At 46.9% G+C, this 20025-nt stretch overlaps 1 protein-coding gene across 6 annotated transcripts in view; it reads right to left on the reverse strand.

The window, feature by feature from the left end:
* MYLK (myosin light chain kinase) overlaps positions 1-20025 on the reverse strand; it is a 153170-nt gene that overhangs the window by 61562 nt on the left and 71583 nt on the right. For all 6 annotated transcript variants that reach the window (XM_017508215.2, XM_017508213.2, XM_037731220.1 and 3 more), the window contains one exon: positions 16034-16120. In XM_017508215.2, the coding sequence (XP_017363704.1) occupies positions 16034-16120 (87 nt within the window). The remainder of the gene's footprint in view (positions 1-16033; positions 16121-20025) is intronic.

Below are 20025 nucleotides of genomic sequence, written 5' to 3' on the forward strand. Positions count from 1 at the left end.
ATCAAAAGAGACAAAGAAGGGCAATACATAATCGTAAAAGGATCAATGCAACAAGAAGAGCTAACAATCCTAAATATATTTGCACCCAATACAGGATCACCCAGATACATAAAGCAAGTTCTTAATGACCTACAAAGAGACTTAGCCTCCCACACAATAATAGCGGGAGACTTTAACACTCCACTGTCAATACTAGACAGATCAACAAGACAGAAAATTAACAAGCATATCCAGGACTTGAACTCAGACCTGGACCAAGCAAACCTAATAGACATTTACAGAACTCTCTACCCCAAATCCAGAGAATATATGTTCTTCTCAGCACCTCATCACACCCGCTCTAAAACTGACCACATAATTGGAAGTACATTCCTCAGCAAATGCAAAAGAATGGAAATCATAACAAACAGGCTCTCAGACCACAGTGCAATCAAGTTAGAACTCAGAACTGAGAAACTAACTCAGAACTGCACAACATCATAGAAACTAAGCAACTGGCCCTTGAATGTTGACTGGATAAACAATGAAATGAAGGCAGAAATAAAGATGTTCTTCGAAACCAATGAGAATGAAGACAACATACCAGAATCTCTGGGACACATTTAAAGCAATGTCTAAAGGAAAATTTACAGCAATAAATGCCCACATGAGAAGCAAGGAAAGATCTAAAATCAACACCCTATCATCAAAATTGAAAGAGCTAGAGGAGCAAGATAAAAAAAAACTCAAAAACTAGCAGAAGACAAGAAATAACTAAGATCAGAGCAGAACTGAAGGAGATAGAGACACAAAAAAACCCTTCAAAAAATCAATAAATCCAGGAGCTGGTTTTTTTGGAAAAGATCGACAAAATAGATCACTAGCCAGAATAAAGAAGAAAAGAGAGAATAATCAAATAGATGCAATAAAAAACGATAAAGGGGATATCACCACAGATTCCACAGAAATACAAATCACCATCAGAGATTACTACAAAGAACTCTATGAACATAAACAAGTAACCCTGGAAGAAATGGATAAATTCCTGGACACTTACATCCTCCCAAGCCTAAACCAGGAAGAAGTCGAAACCCTGAATAGACCAATAACAAGGGCTGAAGTTGAGGCAGCAATAGCTTACCGACCAAAAAAAACCCAGGTCCAGATGCGTTCACAGCCGAATTCTACCAGACATACAAAGAGGAGCTGGTACCACTCCTTCTGAAACTATTCCAAACAATCCAAAAAGAGGGAATCCTACCCAAATCATTTTATGAGACCAACATCATCCTGATACCAAAACCCAGCAGAGACTCAACAAGAAAAGAAAACTTCAGGCCAATAACCATGATGAACATAGATGCAAAAATCTTCAATAAAATACTGGCAAACCGATTGCAACAGCACATCAAAAGCTTACCCGTCACGATCAAGTAGGCTTCATCCCGGGTATGCAAGGCTGGTTCAACATACACAAGGCTATAAACATAACACCACATAAACAGAACCAAAGACAAAAACCACATGATTATCTTGATGCAGAGAAGGCCATTGACAAAATTCAACAGACCTTTATGCTAAAAACTCTCAATAAACTTGGTATTGACGGAATGTATCTCAAAATAATAAAGGCTATTTACGACAAACCCACAGCCAAAATCATACTGAATGGGCAAAAACTGGAAGCATTCCCTTGAAATCTGGCACTAGACAAGGATACCTTCTCTCACGACTCCTATTCAATATAGTATTGGAAGTTCTGGCCAGAGCAATCAGACAAGAAAAAGAAATAAAGGGTATTCAATCAGGAAAGGAGGAAGTCAAATTGTCTCTATTTGCAAATGACATGATTGTATATTTAGAAGACCCTATCGTCTCAGCCCCAAATCTCCTTAAACTGCTAAGCAACTTCAGCAGTCTCAGGATACAAAATCAACGTGCAAAAATCAGAAACATTCCTATACACCAATAACAGATTTAAAGAGAGCCAAATGAAGAACGAACTGACATTCACAACTGCCACAAACAGAATAAAATATCTAGGAACACAACTAACAAGGAACATAAAGGACCTCTTCAAGGAGAACTACAAACCACTGCTCAACAAATAAGAGAGGACATAAACAGATGAAGAAATATTCCATGCTCATGGTTAGGAAGAATCCATACTGTGAAAATGGCCATACTGCCCAAAGTAATTTACAGATTCAATGCTATCCCCATCAAGCTATATGACCTTTTTCACCAAACTGGAAAAAACCACCTTAAACTTGATATGAAACCAAAGAAAGCCCACATAGCCAAGTCAATTCTAAGCAAAAAAACAAACAAACAAACAAAAAAAAAAAACAAAGCTGGAGGTATCACGCTACCTGACTTCAAACTGTATGACAAGGCTACGGTAATCAAAACAGCATGGTACTGGTACCAAAACAGAAATATAGACCAATGGAACAGAACAGAGGCCTCGGAGGCAATGCCACACATTGACAACCATCTGATCTTTGACAAACCTGACAAAAACAAGCAATGGGGAAAGGATTTCCTGTTCAATAAATGGTGTTGGGAAAACTGGCTAGCCATGTGCAGAAAGCAGAAACTGGACCCCTTCCTGACACCCTACACTAAAATTAACTCCAGATGGATTAAAGATTTAAACATGAGACCTAACACCATAAAAACCTTAGAAGAAAACCTAGGAAAAACCATTCAGGACACAGGCATAGGCAAGGACTTCATGACTAAAACCCCAAAAGCACTGGCAACAAAGCCAAAATAGACAAATGGGATCTAATTAAACTCCAGAGCTTCTGCACAGCAAAAGAAACAGTCATTAGAGTGAACCAGCAACCAACAGAATGGGAAAAAATTTTTGCAATCTACCCATCTTACAAAGGACTTCTATCCAAAATCTGCAAATAACTTAACAGATTTACAAGAAAAAAAAAACAAACAAAGCCATTCAAAAGTGGGCAAAGGATATGAACAGACACTTTTGAAAAGAAAACATATATGGGGCCAACAAACATATGAAAAAATGCTCATCATCACTGGTCATTAGAGAAATGCAAATCAAAACTACATTGAGATACCATCTCATGCCAGTTAGAATGATGATCATTAAAAAATCTGGAGACAACAGATGCTGGAGAGGATGTGGAGAAATAGGAACACTGTTGGTAGGAGTGTAAATTAGTTCGACCATTGTGGAAGACAGTGTGACGATTCCTCAAGGACCTAGAAATAGAAATTCCATTTGACCCAGCAATCCCATTACTGGGTATATATCCAAAGGATTATAAATCATTCTGTTATAAGGACACATGCACACGTATGTTTACTGCAGCACTGTTTACAATAGCAAAGACTTGGAACCAACCCAAATGCCCATCGATGATAGACTGAACAGGGAAAATGTGGCACATATACACCACAGAATACTAGAGAGCCATAAAAAACGATGAGTTCGTGTCCTTTGTAGGGACATGGATGAAACTGGAAACCATCATTCTCAGCAAACTGACACAAGAACAGAAAATCAAACACCACATGTTCTCACTCATAGACGGGCGTTAAACAATGAGTACACCTGGACACAAGGAGGGCAGCATCTCACACTGAGGTCTGTGTGGGAGGACTAGGGGAGGAACAGTGGGGGGCAGGGGGTTGGGGAGGGATAACATGGGGAGAAATTCCAGATATAGGTGATGGGGACGGAGGCAGCAAACCACATTGCCATGTGTGTACCTCTGCAACAATCCTGCATGTTCTTTACATGTACCCCAGAATCTAAAATGCAGTAAAATATATAAAAGAAAGAAATCAGGCCTCAAGGTCTTAAATGTCAATATATGTGGTTCACAGGAAAGAGGAAAGGCTTTTTTTTTTCTTTTGCCATAAAGGACATTTATAAGATAACTGGCAACATCTGAATAAGGTCAATAAATTAGATGATGGTATTGGATTAGTGTTAATTTCCTGTTTTAATCATCAAACTGTGGCTTTATAAGAGATTGTTCTTATTTTTAGGAAATACACACTGAAGTATTTAGGTGTAGAGAGTATCCTGTGTGCAATTTACTTTCAAACTGTTCATAAAGCATAGTATATACATATATATGTGTGTGCATACGTGTGTGGGGAGGTAGAAGGAAGAGAGAAATGGAAAAAGAGGAGGTGGGGAGAGAAAGAATATACGATAAAGCAAGGCCAGGCACGGTGGCTCCTGCCTGTAATTCCAGCACTTTGGGAGGCTGAGGTGGGCGGATCACCTGAAGTCAGGAGTTTGAGACCAGCCTGGCCAATATGGTGAATCTTCATCTCTACTAAAAATACAAAACTAGCCAGGTGTGGTGGTGCATGCCTGTAATCCCAGCTACTTGGGAGGCTGAGGCAGAAGAATCGCTTGAACCCAGGAGGCGGAGGCTGCAATGAACTGAGATCGTGCCACTGCACTCCAGCCTGGGTGAAAAGAGTGAGATCCTGTTTCAAAAAACAAAAAACAAAAACAAAAACAAAACAAACAACAAACATGGTAAAATGTTAACCTTTAAGGAATCTGAATGAAGGATATATACAAGAATTTTTAATGCTATTTTTACCATTTTTTCTGTGAGTCTGAAATTATTTCAAGATAAAAGTTAAATAGAAAGTTATAAAAAAAGATTGTTATTCAGTCAAAATGATGTGGTTGTTTGAATGGAAAAAGAACACTGCGGGTGGAGGAGATGGTTAGAAGGCTGAGAGTTGGGACATAAGATGGACCTGAAGGCTAGGGAGGGTCTGAACTGGGGAAAGGGGAAAACCCACAGGTCGGGAACAGACAGTGAGTGACTCAGAGGTGAGAATCAGGATGGTGTCTGGCAGAGGCTGGCAGAGCACTGGGCTGATATTAGACAGCAGTGGTATGAGGGTAGTGGGCACTCTAAATTAAAGAAAAGTAAGGTGAGGCATAGTGGCTCAGCCTGTAATCCCAGCACTCTGGGAGGCAGAGGTGGCAAGAACACTTGAGACTAGGAGTTCGAGACTAACCTGGGCCACATAGCAACACCTTATCTCCATAAAAAATAAAATTAGTCGGGCATGGTGGTGCATGCCTGTAGTCCCAGTTACTTGGGACGGTGAGATGGGAGGATTGCTTGAGCCCAAGAGTTCGAGGCTACAGTAGCTATGATTGTGTCACTGTACTCTAGCATGGGAGTGAGACCTTGTCCAGAAGAAAAGAAAAAAAATTAAAAATTTGGTTTCTTGGTTGCAGTAGTCACATTTCAAGTGCCCAATAGCCATATGTGGTTAGTAGCTATCACATTGTGTCGACATAGGACATATCTGTCATCACAGAGTTCTGTTAGACAGTGCTGGCCTCAAATGCTAAGCTCAAGAGCTAAGCCTCTGTTTTGAATGAACAGCGAGTACTCACACAAACATCAGTCAGGCTGGGCTAGGGGTCCCCAGTAGGTCTTTCCATCTCTTGGGGGACAGATCCAATTAGGAGGCTATTGTCATACCTTGGAAGGCACTGATCAAGATCCATGCAGAAAAGAAGAAACAGATGAGGGGCAGAGAACTTTGGGGGCTAAACAAGAGGAAGGTACACAGATTACTTTGAGATTTCTTTTTCAGATACATGTGGAAAGTCATACTGAAGGAATATAGAATTAGGAGTACAAGATGAATATTTCAGCTTGAATCTGTTTGTAGGTGACAAGCCCAGGATCAGAATTCCAGAGGGAGGTTAGTGGAGACAGAAAGTGAAAGATTCCAGGATTAAAGATGCATTCAGAATGGAAACTGTGAAGATGGGTCAGTTATTTGGGAAAAGAGAATGCAATTAAAGAGGAGAGGAGGCCAGGATTGGATCCCAGGTGTGTCCACAGTAAAGAAGTTGAGACATGGGAGAGGGCTGTGGAAGGACCCTGAGAGCAGGAGGAGTGTGGCCGCAGCAAGGGTAAAGTGAGACAGATGCTGGGAAGAGCTCCAGGTGTGCCCAGCATGGAGTGAGTGGTGATGCTGGAGAGGCCAGGTTCCATGGGACAACATGGTCCAAAGTCACCCCAGAGGAGATTCTTGAGCAAATGGTGGAGACTGAAATAGTCAAGGATGCTGGAGGTAAAAGGACAAAGAAAAACAGGGAAACAGAAGAGGGAATATGAAGCTCAGGTCTCTTCCGAGGTGAGAGAAAAGAGAAGACAACAAGGTGAAAGGCTGAGGCTAAGGCCCAGTGGAGAGGGAGAGCCCAAAGATGCTAGGGGGAAGAGCATGGGGAGCCAAATCCTTTGGTAGGAGAGACCAGATGGGATATGGGATGCCTGTGACTGGCTAAGCCACTAAGGCCCTGCCCCTCTTTGTCCAGGACTGTTGGGAAGAAAGAGGCCCTCCAGGGAAGAGGAGAGGGCTTCTACCAGAGCACGGATCTCATCTCTGGAGAGAGGAGGCCATCTGTTCAGAGGAGCTACATGGAGGACTGCTGTCATGGGCCGAGTTGTGTCTCTCCAAATTCACATGTTGAAGCCCTAACACTTGGTACCTCAGACTGTGACTGTATTTAGAGATAGGGCCTTAAAGGAGGTAATTAAGTTAAAACAAGTCCATCAGGGAGGCCATAGTCCAATTTGACTGGTGTTCTTATAAGAAGAGACTGGGAAGAAAAGAGTGTGAGAATCAATTTCTGTGGTTAAGCCACCCAGTCTGCCGCACTTTGTTAAGTCAGCTCTAGAAGACTAACATGGCTGCGGATGGGCATCATCAGTGGGGTGAGCACCAGTGGGGCAGGTACTGGGGGGGGTGGGCACCAGAGGGTGTGGGAAGGAGGTTGACAGTCCCTGGGCTGATGAGCTAGGAATACGGCATGAGATCAGGGGACTCCAAAGTCCTGCCCTGTACTTGGTGGCTCTGGGTAAACCCATGTGGCTGGAAGTGAAGCCCTAACTGATCTTTCAGTGTCACTGTTAAATAGGATTGAAGGCCAAATTTTTAAGCTTGTTCGATAAATTTGGAGCTACTATTGCTTGAATTGGTTAGCCTTGAAGCTGGCTTGGTTCCTATCAGTAAAATCAATTTTAAGTGTTAACAATGTTTTATATTCTATCTGTGCATATTTTATATGACCATCTGCTGAAATTCACTAAATGTGTGCTGGGCTTACAGGGGAAAGCACCTAATTCTAAAACCTGGTTTCACAGAGGGAACTTTTCACTTGATTCTTATCCCAATCAAACACAGCAGGGAGTATCATGTTTTTGTTTTACGAAAAAGGAGATGGCATCTCATAAAAGTCAGGTGACTTGCTGGGTTCATAAAACCAGATGTTCTGGAGCTGGAAATGGGACCTAAGCCTCCTGCCACCCAGGGTATGGAGTAAATAAAATTTGTTATGAAGAGTTAAGCTACATTGTAAAGAAGGTATAGCCTATAGTAAATGTTCTTTGTTTTTTTGACACAAGGTCTTGCTGTGTCGCCCAGGATGAGTGTGGTGGCATGATCACAGCTCACTGTAGCCTCGACCTGCTGGGCTAAAGTGATCCTCCCATCTCAGTACCCTGGGTAGCTGGAACTACAGGTGTGAGCTGCCACAGCCAGTTAATTTTTTTTTGTAGAGACTCACTATGTTGTTCAGCCTGGTCTCAAACTCCTGAGCTCAAGTGTGCTCCCACCTTGGCCTCCCAAAGTGCTGGGATTACAGGCATGAGCCACTGTGCTCAGCCTCAGTGCATGGTCTAACATCAAACACTCCCCTCACACCCCCCCGGAACAAACAGATCCCCAGAGGACTTCTCTGTCTTTTGGGGCATGTTTGGCCCCTTTAGCTATGTGGCACACCACCCTGTTAGTCAGTTCAGCCTTACACTAATCTGAGAGCTCTCATGTGGCACCTATGTTTCTCCTTCCCAGTGCAGGTCCTCAGAAGAGGGGACATTCAGTACTCCTTGCCTCACTAACTAGTTTCTTCTTCTCTGGAGTCACTCTTATTATTATTCCTGTCAGCCCTTTGTCTCTCATCCCCTTCTCTGACACTCCAAACTTTCTGTACCAGCCGTTGTCAGAGAGGAACATCCTAGAAGGAAAATAAAACCCAACACCCTTGCAAACCCCATGATGGCTGCTGGCCACAGGACAGGTGGAGAGGGCAGAGCATGCCCTCTGAGGAGGGGCTGCTCAGGCTGCCCCTCTGAGGAGGGGCTCAGCCACCTCCTTCAGGCAGTCAGCCTGGCACAGCACTGCCCCAGGGTACTGTGCTCACCACTGCCCTTTGAGCTCCTTTTTCCATCCCCTATTCTCCTACCTGCATTTCCCCTGAAGCCAGAACTCTCTCCTGAGCCCATACCAATACATCCAACTACGTGACCATCATCACCCGGGGAGATGCCAAACACATACTGCCATCCAACATGTCCAAAACCAAACCCAAGACCTTTCCCCAAACCTGCTCCTTGTCCCCGTTTCTCCCAAGGCCCCTTCCCTGCTCATATCCACTGACTAATGCCTGTTGACTCCATCAATGAAGTACCTCCCCAGTCTGCCAATTTCTACCCTCCCACCACCACTGTAGTCCCAAATGCATCGCCTCTGATCCCCTGGCCCCCATCACATATGTCACTCTGTGGCCAAGGTGAACTTTCTCAAATGCAAATATGATGTCACTTCACTGCCTGAACCTCTTCAGTGGCTACCCACTGCCTCTCAGGATCAAATTCAACTCACCTTAGGAGGTCTTTGGGCTCTGTCCCTGGCTTTCATCTCCAGCTTTCTTGCTTGCTTTCCCAAGAGGAAACAACTTTCATCACACCCTCAATACCCAATATCAGTGGTTCTCAAAATTCAGCCTACATTATGATTGCCTGGAAAATGTAATGAAAACACAGATTCTTGGCTTCTAGGTACTGGTGCTGCTACTGCTGCTGGTCCCTGCATCTTCCTTTGGGAAGTGCTGCTTTGCAATCTATATGGAATGTCTTTCATTTCTGCAACACCAGGCTCTTGCCTTCACTCCTTTGCACATGCTGGCCCCTATTGGATGGGCTCTTGCACATTCTTTGGGCAGGTTCCAGCTCACACACCACTAATGTCCTGCTGGGTTCCTACCCCACTCAGGTAGTTCTATCAGAGCATTCATCAGGCACTGCTGTCTCAGAAACCTATCTTCAACATGCATACACCATGGCAAGCTTCTGGGGACAGGAGTAGGATCTACCTTCTGTATCCACAGTGCCCAGCACAGTACCTGGCACACACCTAATAAATAGCCATTAAAGGAATGAGTGAAACCCCTAAGGATTTCTGTTAACGTGGGAATTCCCAAGGAACATTCTGACTCAGCCCTGGGCACTGATGCTGAGAATATAGCCCTGGGGCTTGAAATTTTATATAACTTTTTATGAAAAGTATCAATCTCTGCTGTTGCTTCCTGATCAAAACTGCCAGGTGCTGAGTCTGCCACTTGAGATACGAGATTAATATTAGAGGAAGTGAAATAGCCAATAAAAACATGATTCAAAGCACTGGCTCTGGAAGCCTCCTGGGAAACCTGGAACAAGGGTGGGGAGGCCAGGCTCATAATTGTCCAGGTAATCTGTTCCAGCCGACCCAAGCCCTAACCTAATCCAGGGAAAAAAAGGAGGTCAGTAACCCACAGAAGTTTCCAGATGCTCAATCTGAAGGCACCTGAATGCCTCTCTCTCAAACATGGAAAATTAGCAGGCCAGAGAGCAGAGCAAACATTTGCAAAATAGAGGCAGAGCCTGAAGGCGGGTCTCACAGAGTCGAAATGCCTGAGATAATGGAAAGCAAAGGAGAACTGGGAAGCTAGCCTTACCAGCCATGGGTACAGGGAGGTCCCTGAATGTCTGCCTCTCTGGGGACATTTCCCTTTTTAGGTAGGTAGTTAAAAATAGACATCAAATCCTTCACAATTCCCAAAATCAGCATGAACTTTCTACCAAAGGCTCCTGAAAAGGACTCAGGCTGGGTTAAGCATGGAGTAAGCACTCACCCCATGAGGCTGTATCAGAGCAGGGAGATTGGCTGGGGGTACCTGGGGATGCAGGGCTGAGTCCTACCACATTGGCCCTGGGTGACTTGATCCACTCCCCCACTGCACACGCTGGCCCCTTCCAGTACATCCTTACAGATATGTGGAGGAATATTGGTCATTTTTCCAGAATTAACATCTCTAGGCAAATTTCTTGCTCATCTTCCTCAAAGCAAGGGCTTTCCCCCACAAGAAGATTCCAGAGAAACACTGCTCTGATTACTGCAAACATCCACTCCCAAACCCGCAGGACACAGAATGGCAGGATGATTGTGAAAGAGGCACGCTGGGCCAGTGGTGCCAGCATCGCTTTGTGGGTGTCCCTTCAGGTCCTCCCTCTGGCCATTTAACTGGCTCAAGGGAGGCACTGGGAGAGTTGGGAAAGGAGCTGGGAGGAGTAGCCAAGTGGGTGGAAGTCACCGGGTCAGACACACCTATGGGTGGGAGTGTGCCAGGTAGGCACTATTCCTCCTCCCAGACCCACCTTTGGTTGGGAGTAACTGGGAGTTGGAGCCAGCTTTCAGATACATTCATAGAAATAGCCCAGCCTCTCCCACAGGGCCACACATCTTTCACTGTCAGGCAAGTCTTGATCCCAAATCCCAATCTCTCTTCCAGCCTTTTGAATCCCATCAGGATTGAACATTCCCCATGACCTGCAGAGGAATGTTAAAAGAAAAGATCTGACCTTGGGGAAACCCTTCATGGAAACTGGACACAGTTTTTAATATCCAGAGATGCATATGGGAGGTCTAGGCAAAGATATCTGAGAGTCTTGTAATCTGGTAATCTGAATGTTCCAAAGTGACTAATGTCAGAGGTGAAGCTCAGGCCAAAGCCAGGCATGGACTACAAAGGGATGTTCCATCTGCATCATCCCTAATTACAGAACCACAGTGGAGGCAGGGACCCTTGGAGCATGGGAACTTATGAACTGGTTTGAAAAATCAAATATTTATTATAAACTTACTGAGGAACGGGTTACTGAAGTTTTGGAGATGGATGGACAGGACCTGGTTTCTGTCTTCAAGGTGTAAAAAACCTGCTTGGATGCCCATTTATGTCTCTTCTGAAAGACCACCAGCTTATACAGACTGCTAGGAGGAATTCCAGAGTCTGTTATCAAACTGGCATCACCTCATGTGTGTTTCCTAAGGCCACTTCTTAAGCCCCATCAATGCTCCTTCACATAGGCAGCATGCTTGTCTCCCCTCACACAAAATTCCCAAGAATTCTGCTGGCCATTTGGGTCTCTCCAGCTGGGACTCCCCTAAATCTGTATGCTTAAGGCCTCTTTCCCTCAGGACACTTTTGCTGCTGTGTGACCTAAGCTATGCTTGCTGTGGCTTTGGACTCCTTCACACTTCAGATGATATGAAGGAGAGGTATTAATCTCACCTGAACTGTGTCACTTAAAAGCTTTCCATCCAAATAGGCTGATGCTGATGTCAGAGTTGGGAAAGGCCTGGGGACAGCTGGAGAAACTACCCATCTGACAGGCAAGGAAGCCCACATCCAGAGGAATGAGGGGCTTTGACCAAAGCCACATATTTAATTACTGGGAGAACCAAGACCTTCGTCTCCTGCTTTCTAGCTCAGTGGCTTTCCTGCTGTGTCTTGTGCCTGAGTGTTGCCCCAGAACCAATCATAGTAAGTTGGCACCTGGAGTCCAGCTGGAGTATTTCTGTCTCCCCATGTCCTACTCAGCTTAGGTGGAGGAGTGTGGGCTTTTTCTCCCCTGGGCCTGTGAACTTCTTTCCTGTTCTGTCTCCAGAGGAAGGAGAGGACCCACTCTGGGCTGCAGGAGTACACGAAGTGCTTCAGGAGTATTATTATTAAATATTCATCAAGAGGAGAAAAAGATAGCCATAAAAAACATTATTGGAACAATTGACAATAGATGTAGACTGTGAATTGATCAATAACAGTATTGGTGCAATGTCAAATTTACCGATTTCAATAATTGCATTGTAGTCATGTTCTTAGGACACACACAACAGGATAGTTAGAAGTCAAGGGTGGCCGGGCGTGGTGGCTCATGCCTGTAATCCCAGCACTTTGGGAGGCCGAGGCGGGCAGATCACGAGGTCCGGAGTTCAAGACCAGCCTGACCAACATGGTAAAGCCCCATCTCTACTAAAAATACAAAAATTACCCGGGTGTGGTGGCATGTGCCTGTAATCCCAGCTACTCAGGAGGCTGAGGCAGGAGAATCACTTGAACCTGGGAGGCGGAGGTTGCAATGAGCCAAGACTGCGCCACTGTACTCCAGCCTGGGTGACAGAGCAAGACTCCATCTCAAAAAAACAAAACAAAAAAAAGTCAAGGGCACAATGTCTCCACTTTGGCCTAAAATGTTGGTACCTATCTATCTAAATAAATAAATAAATGAATATATATGGAGAGAATAAAACAGTGAAACAAAATGTAAACAATTGGTGACTCTAAATAAAGAGCATACAAGAGTTCCCTGTGTTATTGTTGGAACTTTTCTGTAAATTTGAAATTATATCAAAATAGGTATAAAAAATTCCCATCAAGAGGCACACAGTGAACAAAAACACTGAGAGGTCTTAAAGTCCAGAGAGGCAAGCTGGCTGTGGCTCTCCTTCCCCCAGACCTCTGCCAGCCCTATCAGCCAGTCCCCGCCTCCTGCTGCCCCCGATGAGCCCCCTGAACGCACTGCAGGTCAAGGTTGGCACCACAGTTCCACAACTTATTAGCTGTGAGACCCTGCACAGGGCAGCTTAGTTCTCTGAGGCTCTGTTTTGCTCATCCCTAAAATGGGAACCGCTATTTATAGCACAGTTGAGTGAGACTCAGCTGAAGTGACGTAGGGGCTCCTAAGGGGCTCCCACTGCGCAGGCACTCTGTAGATTCTGATTTTGTTCAGCCTGAAGCTGTCCTGAGACAGATGCCCTTACAATCTTCACTCCAGCATCTGGGTGGCTCCTTCCTGTCTGCCTCCTCCCCATCTGATGCTACATAAACCACATTCCTCTCCTGCATAACCTGGCCCTGCTGTCCTCATCCCGAAATCTCCCCAAGCTATTCCCACTTCCCTCCTACACTTGAGAGTCGGTGTCCGGCAACCTAACTTGTACTTCTGCCCGCCTTCTCTCACCCTGTCCTTGCTTGGGTTAGGGCGGATGTCCTTGACTTTCCCTCATGGTCCTCAGTGCACAGCAGGGAGGGTGTGCAGAAGAGGGACCTGGTCACGATCTGTTTGATGAGAAAATCACTCAGCCTTCCCTAGGGAAAGATGGAGTTCCTTCTTACACTAGGTACTTCTCAGCCCTTGGACACAGATGAACACACACACACAGCCAGATCACTCACTTCTGCTTCTCAAGAGCCACAGTGTGGGCACCAGGCTTCTCCCTGGAACAGCTGGTTTCCAGCTTGAGTGTACATGGGATGACCTGGAGCTTGAACAAATACTGAGGCCTGGCACCCACCCCTGAGATTCTGATGTAATTGGTCTGGGGGTGGGGGAAGCCTGCACGGCAGTGGTTTAAAAGCTCCCCAGGTGAATATAACATGCAGCCAGGGGTGCGAGCTGCTGCTCCAGACTCAGACAGTAACAACTTGCATGGGATTTCCACAGCCCTCTGTTCGCAGGGCAGAGAGCCCAGCTCCTGCTCTGCTCATCATCTGGAGCTTGTTTTCTTCCTCCACAGTTCTGCTCTGACCCCATCTCACCTCCTCAAGGGCTCACTGGAGTGGGTGTGCTGGACCTGGAGTGGGTATGCAGGAGGCCACCCACCAATCAACACCTGTGCTGCAGCTTCTGAGTCCAGGAGTGGAGGACAGCCATGCCATAGCCCGAATTCACAGTCCCTGGTGCTCTTCCTACATTCTCTAGCTCTTCTGCTCACAATTTGCCATACCAAGGATAGCATGGGCACAAGGAATATTTTTGGGAGATAAAATTATTAACCCATTCTCACTAGGTTTTTCCTGGTATTATTTATGCATTTCCAACAACTTATTAAATGTCCATTCTTGATATTCTCAGGCTATATACCTTGGTTAAATATCAATGAGAAATTAATTCCGATTTGGCTGCCTCAACATACTGAAGGCTGAGCTTCCCCAACAGCCTGGCTGGTGTATGTTCAAGGAACCCATGTTCACCGTTAGAAAGGTAAGAATAAAACATCATCACAAAACACTGCGTTGTAATGGAAAAAAAATTATAGTCTAAATTAATCAGGCTTAATTACTTTCCTCTATCAGTATGGGCAATTAGGAACTTATCCTTGTTTTTTGTTTTTTTAATTTGTTTTAAGACATAGAATGTGCTGGCGATGTCCAAGCAACTCTGCACCCTCTGTTGAAATTCTAGGTTTCAAAGGATAGTTCTGCTCTCAACATTAGATTCAAAATCATAGGGTAAGTACCATTAGGACTTTGGAGGCACTTCTGCCTTTGTATCCCCCTTCCTCCACCAAAAAAAAAAAGTACATATATTTAATTATATATCATTTAATTATATATAAGTATTATATTTGAATTATGTATATCATACTTTATAACCACATTGGTATAAAGATGAATATATTCATATTATGAATTAAAACATTGTCTTCGGTCAGGCATGGTGGCTCATGCCTGTAATCCCAGCATCCTGGGAGGCCAAGGTGGGCGGATCACAATGTCAGGAGTTCGAGAGCAGCCTGGCCAATATGGTGAAACCCTGTCTCTACTAAAAATACAAAAATTAGTCTGGCGTGGTGGCACACGCCTGTAGTTCCAGCTACTCGGGAGGCTGAGGCAGGAGAATCGCTTGAACCCGGGAGGAGAATCGCTTGAACCCGGGAGGCGAAGGTTGCAGTGAGCCGAGATCGCACCACTGCACTCCAGCCTGAGCAACAGAACAAGACTCTTTCTCAAAAAAACAAAAAACAAAACACATTGTCTTAGACTTAGAAGTTCACTTTTTTTCTTCTAATTTTATAAGCTATTACAGCAGTTGGCAGGCCTGTAAAAGCACTGTGGACCCTAGGCATGGTGCCTAATGGATGTGTGGGCTCTGGGGAAGCTGAGATTCAAAAAGAGGGTGGTAGCTGTCTATGGTCACTGAGAGACTCCTTTCTCTCTTGGCTTTTTATACCACACTCCAATTTGATTTTAAGAAAAACTGGGAAGGGCCTTCCATGAGCAAGGTGCAGCGTGTGTCATTCAAAAAGGTAATCACTTGAACAGATCCTTTACAATGGAGGAGGGAGGACAAAACGCAGATGCATCTCCATGACATTGGAAAGGAGATAGTGGAGGAGCCAGGTGCTGACACTGCGGGAGCTGAAGTGAGGGAGCACTCAGGGATAAGGGACTTTTCAGAGGAGTTTGCCAGAAAGGTGTCCATCCCATGAACACAGGTGCCAGAGAAGGCATGAAGGAAGAAACCTGGGGGCTGTGTTGTGCACAGTGAAGAGCTCAGTTTGGCCTGAGAGTAAAATAGAAGGAAAGGAGCTGGGGGCAGAGCTGGGGGCAGCACTGGGAAAGACTGGCGGGGTCCAGGCCACACGTGGGATGTGTGCACATGTGAGCTAGGTGTGTCCTAGGCACTAGCATGTGGAGCTTCACTTGTGGATTTTGCAGGCTCTGGAGGTCACTGCATATGTCAACCAGGAGTGATGAGATCAGAGCTACAATGCAGAAAAGAGCCCCTGGGAGGGCAGGGTTAACTGGGGAGAAGTTAGGAGGAGCTCTCCTTGAGTCTTAGTGGGAGGTGAAAGGCCGTGAGCAAGGTTGGGCCGGGGAGGTAGACAGGAGGACAAACGAGATTCGAGATGTGCAGCACCACCCAGGCTGGAGGCCAGCTGGGGAGAGGACTGGGAGGGGGTGACAAAGGCCACTGGTTCTGCTACAGGGAGTTCACTGGGCACTTTGGCTGTGGGCAGACACCAGACTTCCAGGAGCTCAGGCAAGAGTGAGTGACCAGGAAGTGGGGCTCTGAGGCTACCCTCAGTCCCCAGAGTGACTGCCCCTGCCTCTGCCTGGTGAAGCTGTGCAAGTACTCACTCTCTGTTCCTAGCACAGGAGGAAGAGAGCTCTTGGGCCTCCGGGATTTCATCTCCCGGGCCTTGGTGTTCTCACTGGCCGGAGCATCTGGAACAAAACAGGTAACAACAAGCATTAGTCAGCAGTGGCTGAGGAAATGAGCAGAGGGGGCCTCTTGGTCAAAATCCCACCTCAACCAAACCCCTCCCCCAACTCTGAGGGCCGTTTGTGCCTGCTGGGCAGAACAGTGCCTGCAGTCTGGGCAATCTCTTTCACCCTCCATGAGAACACCAAAGAAGGACCGTGCACTACCCTGGGCCTGATGAATCCAGTGGAGAGAGCACTGTCACCTTGGCAAGATGAGTGCACAGGCCGCCCTGGGAACTTGGGATGCTCCCCCTGGAATGCATTGCCAGCAGGGTGGGGGCAGAGTCAGCCCCTGCTCATCTCCCCTGGCTTTCTCCTCCACCAGCCCTTTTCTCCCTCACACTAGACATCCCAGGTCTCCAAAAGGCTCTCTCTCCAACAGGGGTAGGAGGGGACAGGGTCCCTGCCCTTGGGCTCATGGACTAGAGGTGGCTCACAGCCTCTGATTTCTCTTTCTTCTGCAGACCAAACTTTGCAGTGACAAACCAAATGGAGGCCTTTGAGCAGGCAGCCAGCACGCCTCCCACCTCTGAGATGGGAGACAGGCCCCATTGTGGGGCTTCTGCTAGTCCTCCCCTGGCAGACCCAGTGAAGCTGGGCACAGCTGCCTGCAGGGCAGACACGAAGATGCTGGGTGGTGCCTCCCTCAGACTGTGCTCCACACTCCCACTGCCAGAGGAAACCCTCCCTCATGGGTACAAGCAGGGCAACATCACTCAGCTGGGCTAAGCTTGGTGGAAAGGCCCTCACCGGCCCCCAGGATGCTGTGGGGAAACCACCGGGAACTGGGATAAGGAGGAGCTGGCTGAGCGGCTATCACTGGGCCCCAGAACTTTCACTGGCCTTCCTTTCCCCACAAGTGGCACTCTTTGGGGACAGTGCTGAGCAGGAATCTCCTGCAAGGAGCCCCCTCCCTGGCCGTCCTTTTCCTGCTCCTGAGGAGAGGAAGCTCAGTGGGAGTGGGGGGGAGGTGGGACTTTCCAGCGTAGGCTCAGCCACATTCCTGAGGCTTGGCTGGGGAGGAACAACCCTCTCAGGGTCTGCCCCAAGGACTGGCAGTCGGGGCTGATAGTGCCTAGACTGGGCTCCTGAGGCTCTGAGGGGTGGGTGTAGGGAGCAGAACTGGGGCCTGGACTCTGAGCTGCCTCTGGATGCATTTCTCCTTCTGGGAGGGATTTAGACCCCTCGCCTGCTCCAGAACATGGATCTGCCTGCATGAGTCCCTCTGCTCATCATCACCCCAACAGGCTTCCTTCCCAATCTAGTGCCTGCCTCCTCTCTGTTATGGGTAATCCAGGGAGGAGGCCCTGTGCTGGTGCCACAGGCTCAAGGCAGCTCAGAAGCAGACAGGCCTCCGGGACTGTGGGGCAATCCCCCACCAAAGACAGTGGAAAGCCCTGCTTGTGCCATTACGGGCCTTAAGTAGGACTTCTTAGCAGTACATGACGGGGTAGGGGGAATACAGCTGAAGAAACCCTTTTAAGTAGCACCTGACACCCAAACACTCCCTCACCTCCACTCCCCACTTTAAGACGGACTCCTGCCACCTCCCATACGGGCAAAAGAGCCCCAGATGACACATCAGGCGTCCCTGCTATCTGGATCGGACACTGTCAAGCTCCTCAGGAGGCTGCCCACAACCCAGCATGCCAGTTCCGTGGGGACACAGAGAAGCAGAAAGCCATGGGGCAGGGATGATTTCATTTTCTTACACTGGACATTTCCAAGGATGGTGGTCATTCACAGCTACAGAAAAATCCTCCTTACATAGTTATTTGTCAGCCTTGGGCCTCAGCTGTGTATTAGAGAGTGCACAGGGAGTGGCTCCAGAACTATTCCAAGAGGCAGAAAAACCTGGCAGTGCTTCCTCTTGACATTTGGGGATGAGGGTGCCATAAACCAGGGGCATGGAGTCAGTCTAAGCTTCCCTTGTCCTGGGCTCTCCCTTCTTCCCTTTCTTGAAGACCAGCATTTCTAACAGCCAGGGATGACAATATAAAGAAAGGTGAACCCAGTAATTGTTTTGTTTGGCCCTGCTTTTTTTTTTTTTTGAGATGGATTCTCACTCTGTTACCCAGGCTGGAGTGCAGTGGTGTGATCTCAGCTCACTGCAACCTCTGCCTCCCAGGTTCAAGCGATCCTCGTGCCTCAGCTTCCTGAGTAGCTTACAGGCATGAGCCAGCATGCCTGGCTAATTTTTCATATTTTTAGTAGAGAGGGGTTCTGCCATATTGGCCAGGCTGGTCTTGAACTCCTGACCTCAGGTGATCCACCGGCCACGGCCTCCCAAAGTGTTGGGATTACTGGCGTGAGCCATGGCTCCTGGCCCTTCTTAAGGAAAAGGAGTACCAGGCAGAGTGTGTATGGAGTTCCGTATTCCTCAGCTTCAGCACTCATTCTCCTGGTGAGTCTCGGAATATAGAGGAGGGAGAAGGAGGAGGATCAAGTTTGCTTTTTTAACTGATGAGAAAACTGAGGCACAAGAAAGCAAAGGATAAGAGGACCAGTTTTCCTGAGCTCCTGAAAGAAGGGTACTCCTTCTGTCCTCATGGGGTTGTGTTGGGCTTTACTTTCAAGCATCGCCACAGTAGAGACCAAGAGAGAATGGCTCTAGCTTTGGCTTTGTCATCAGCAATCTGGGGAACTTGACAAGCAATCTTGGGAATCTTGGAAACAGAGACACAGGGCAATTTCAATTATTTGTGCAAAGGGAATGATTTACTTTCTCTACTTCACGGTGTTCTGAAGCCCAAAGGAGAGAACACGCGCAATAGTGCTTTGGAAAGCAGAAAATGATCATTTATTGGCTGGGCATGGTGGCTCACGCCTGTAATCCCAGCACTTTGGGAGGCCGAGACAGGTGGATCACTTGGGCCCAGAAGTTCAAGACCAGCCTGGGCAACGTGGTGAACTCCGTCTCTACAAAAATTACAAAAATTAGCCGGACACTGTGGCATGTGCTTCTAGTCCCAGCTGCTTGGGACACTGAGGTGGGAGGATCACCTGAGTCCACAGAGCTCAAGGCTGCAGTGATGGTGTCACTGGATGAACGAGTGAGATCGCTCCAGCCTGAATGACAGAGTGAGACCCTGTCTTAAGAAAATGAAAAAAGCAAAAAGATCATTTACCTATGAATTCATTCTTCTTGATAGCCATATTCCCTTATCTCTTTCTGAATCAGCTTTAAAATTTTCCACCTTCAGAAAGCCCTCCCTGCCCAGCCCCATCTGCCTCTGGTGCCGTCCTCAGCCCTAGGGTGCTGGGTTTTCACTGGACGTGTGAGTACACTACCCTGTAATAATATGCTGTGAATCTTGTTTTTAGAAGTTCCTGCAGCATTTTATCTTTCCATCTGGCCATGAGGAAAGGGGCTCAAGTTCCCCTTTCAAACCAGGCACACCCCAGATTTGGAGGCCCAGGGGGTGGCCACACTCCACCTAAAGTGCCAGCATGGTGGGGCTGTGCATGTGCCACGGGGCCCTGCCAGGAATGCGAAGCCAGCAGATCTCCGTGTGAACCGCAGCAAGGAGCGGGCTGGAAGGGCCGTGCACCTAATCAAGACCAGCTTTATGCTCACATGGCTGCCAAGCGGATAAAAATAATAGTAATATAAGTTTGAGAGCAGCTTGTATTTTCTGTTTGTTTTAATCATTTTCTGATGAAAGTAAACTCCGTTTCTAGGTCTGGACCCCAAGGCTGAAGTCCTTTGCTGGTGACCCCAAAGAAGTGTGTGGGAGGAAGATGGAGGTGTGGGGAAGTGGGGGGCCTCTACATGGGAAGGAAAATGTGTCTTTATATGGACAATGCTTCACCCCTTCCACTCAAGCCTTCTGGGCTGCATTTTTTTTTTTTTTTTTTTTTTTTTT

This window comes from Cebus imitator, unplaced genomic scaffold, assembly GCF_001604975.1.
Source record: "Cebus imitator isolate Cc_AM_T3 unplaced genomic scaffold, Cebus_imitator-1.0 Scaffold387, whole genome shotgun sequence".
In the NCBI taxonomy this organism is placed as follows: Eukaryota; Metazoa; Chordata; class Mammalia; order Primates; family Cebidae; genus Cebus; species Cebus imitator.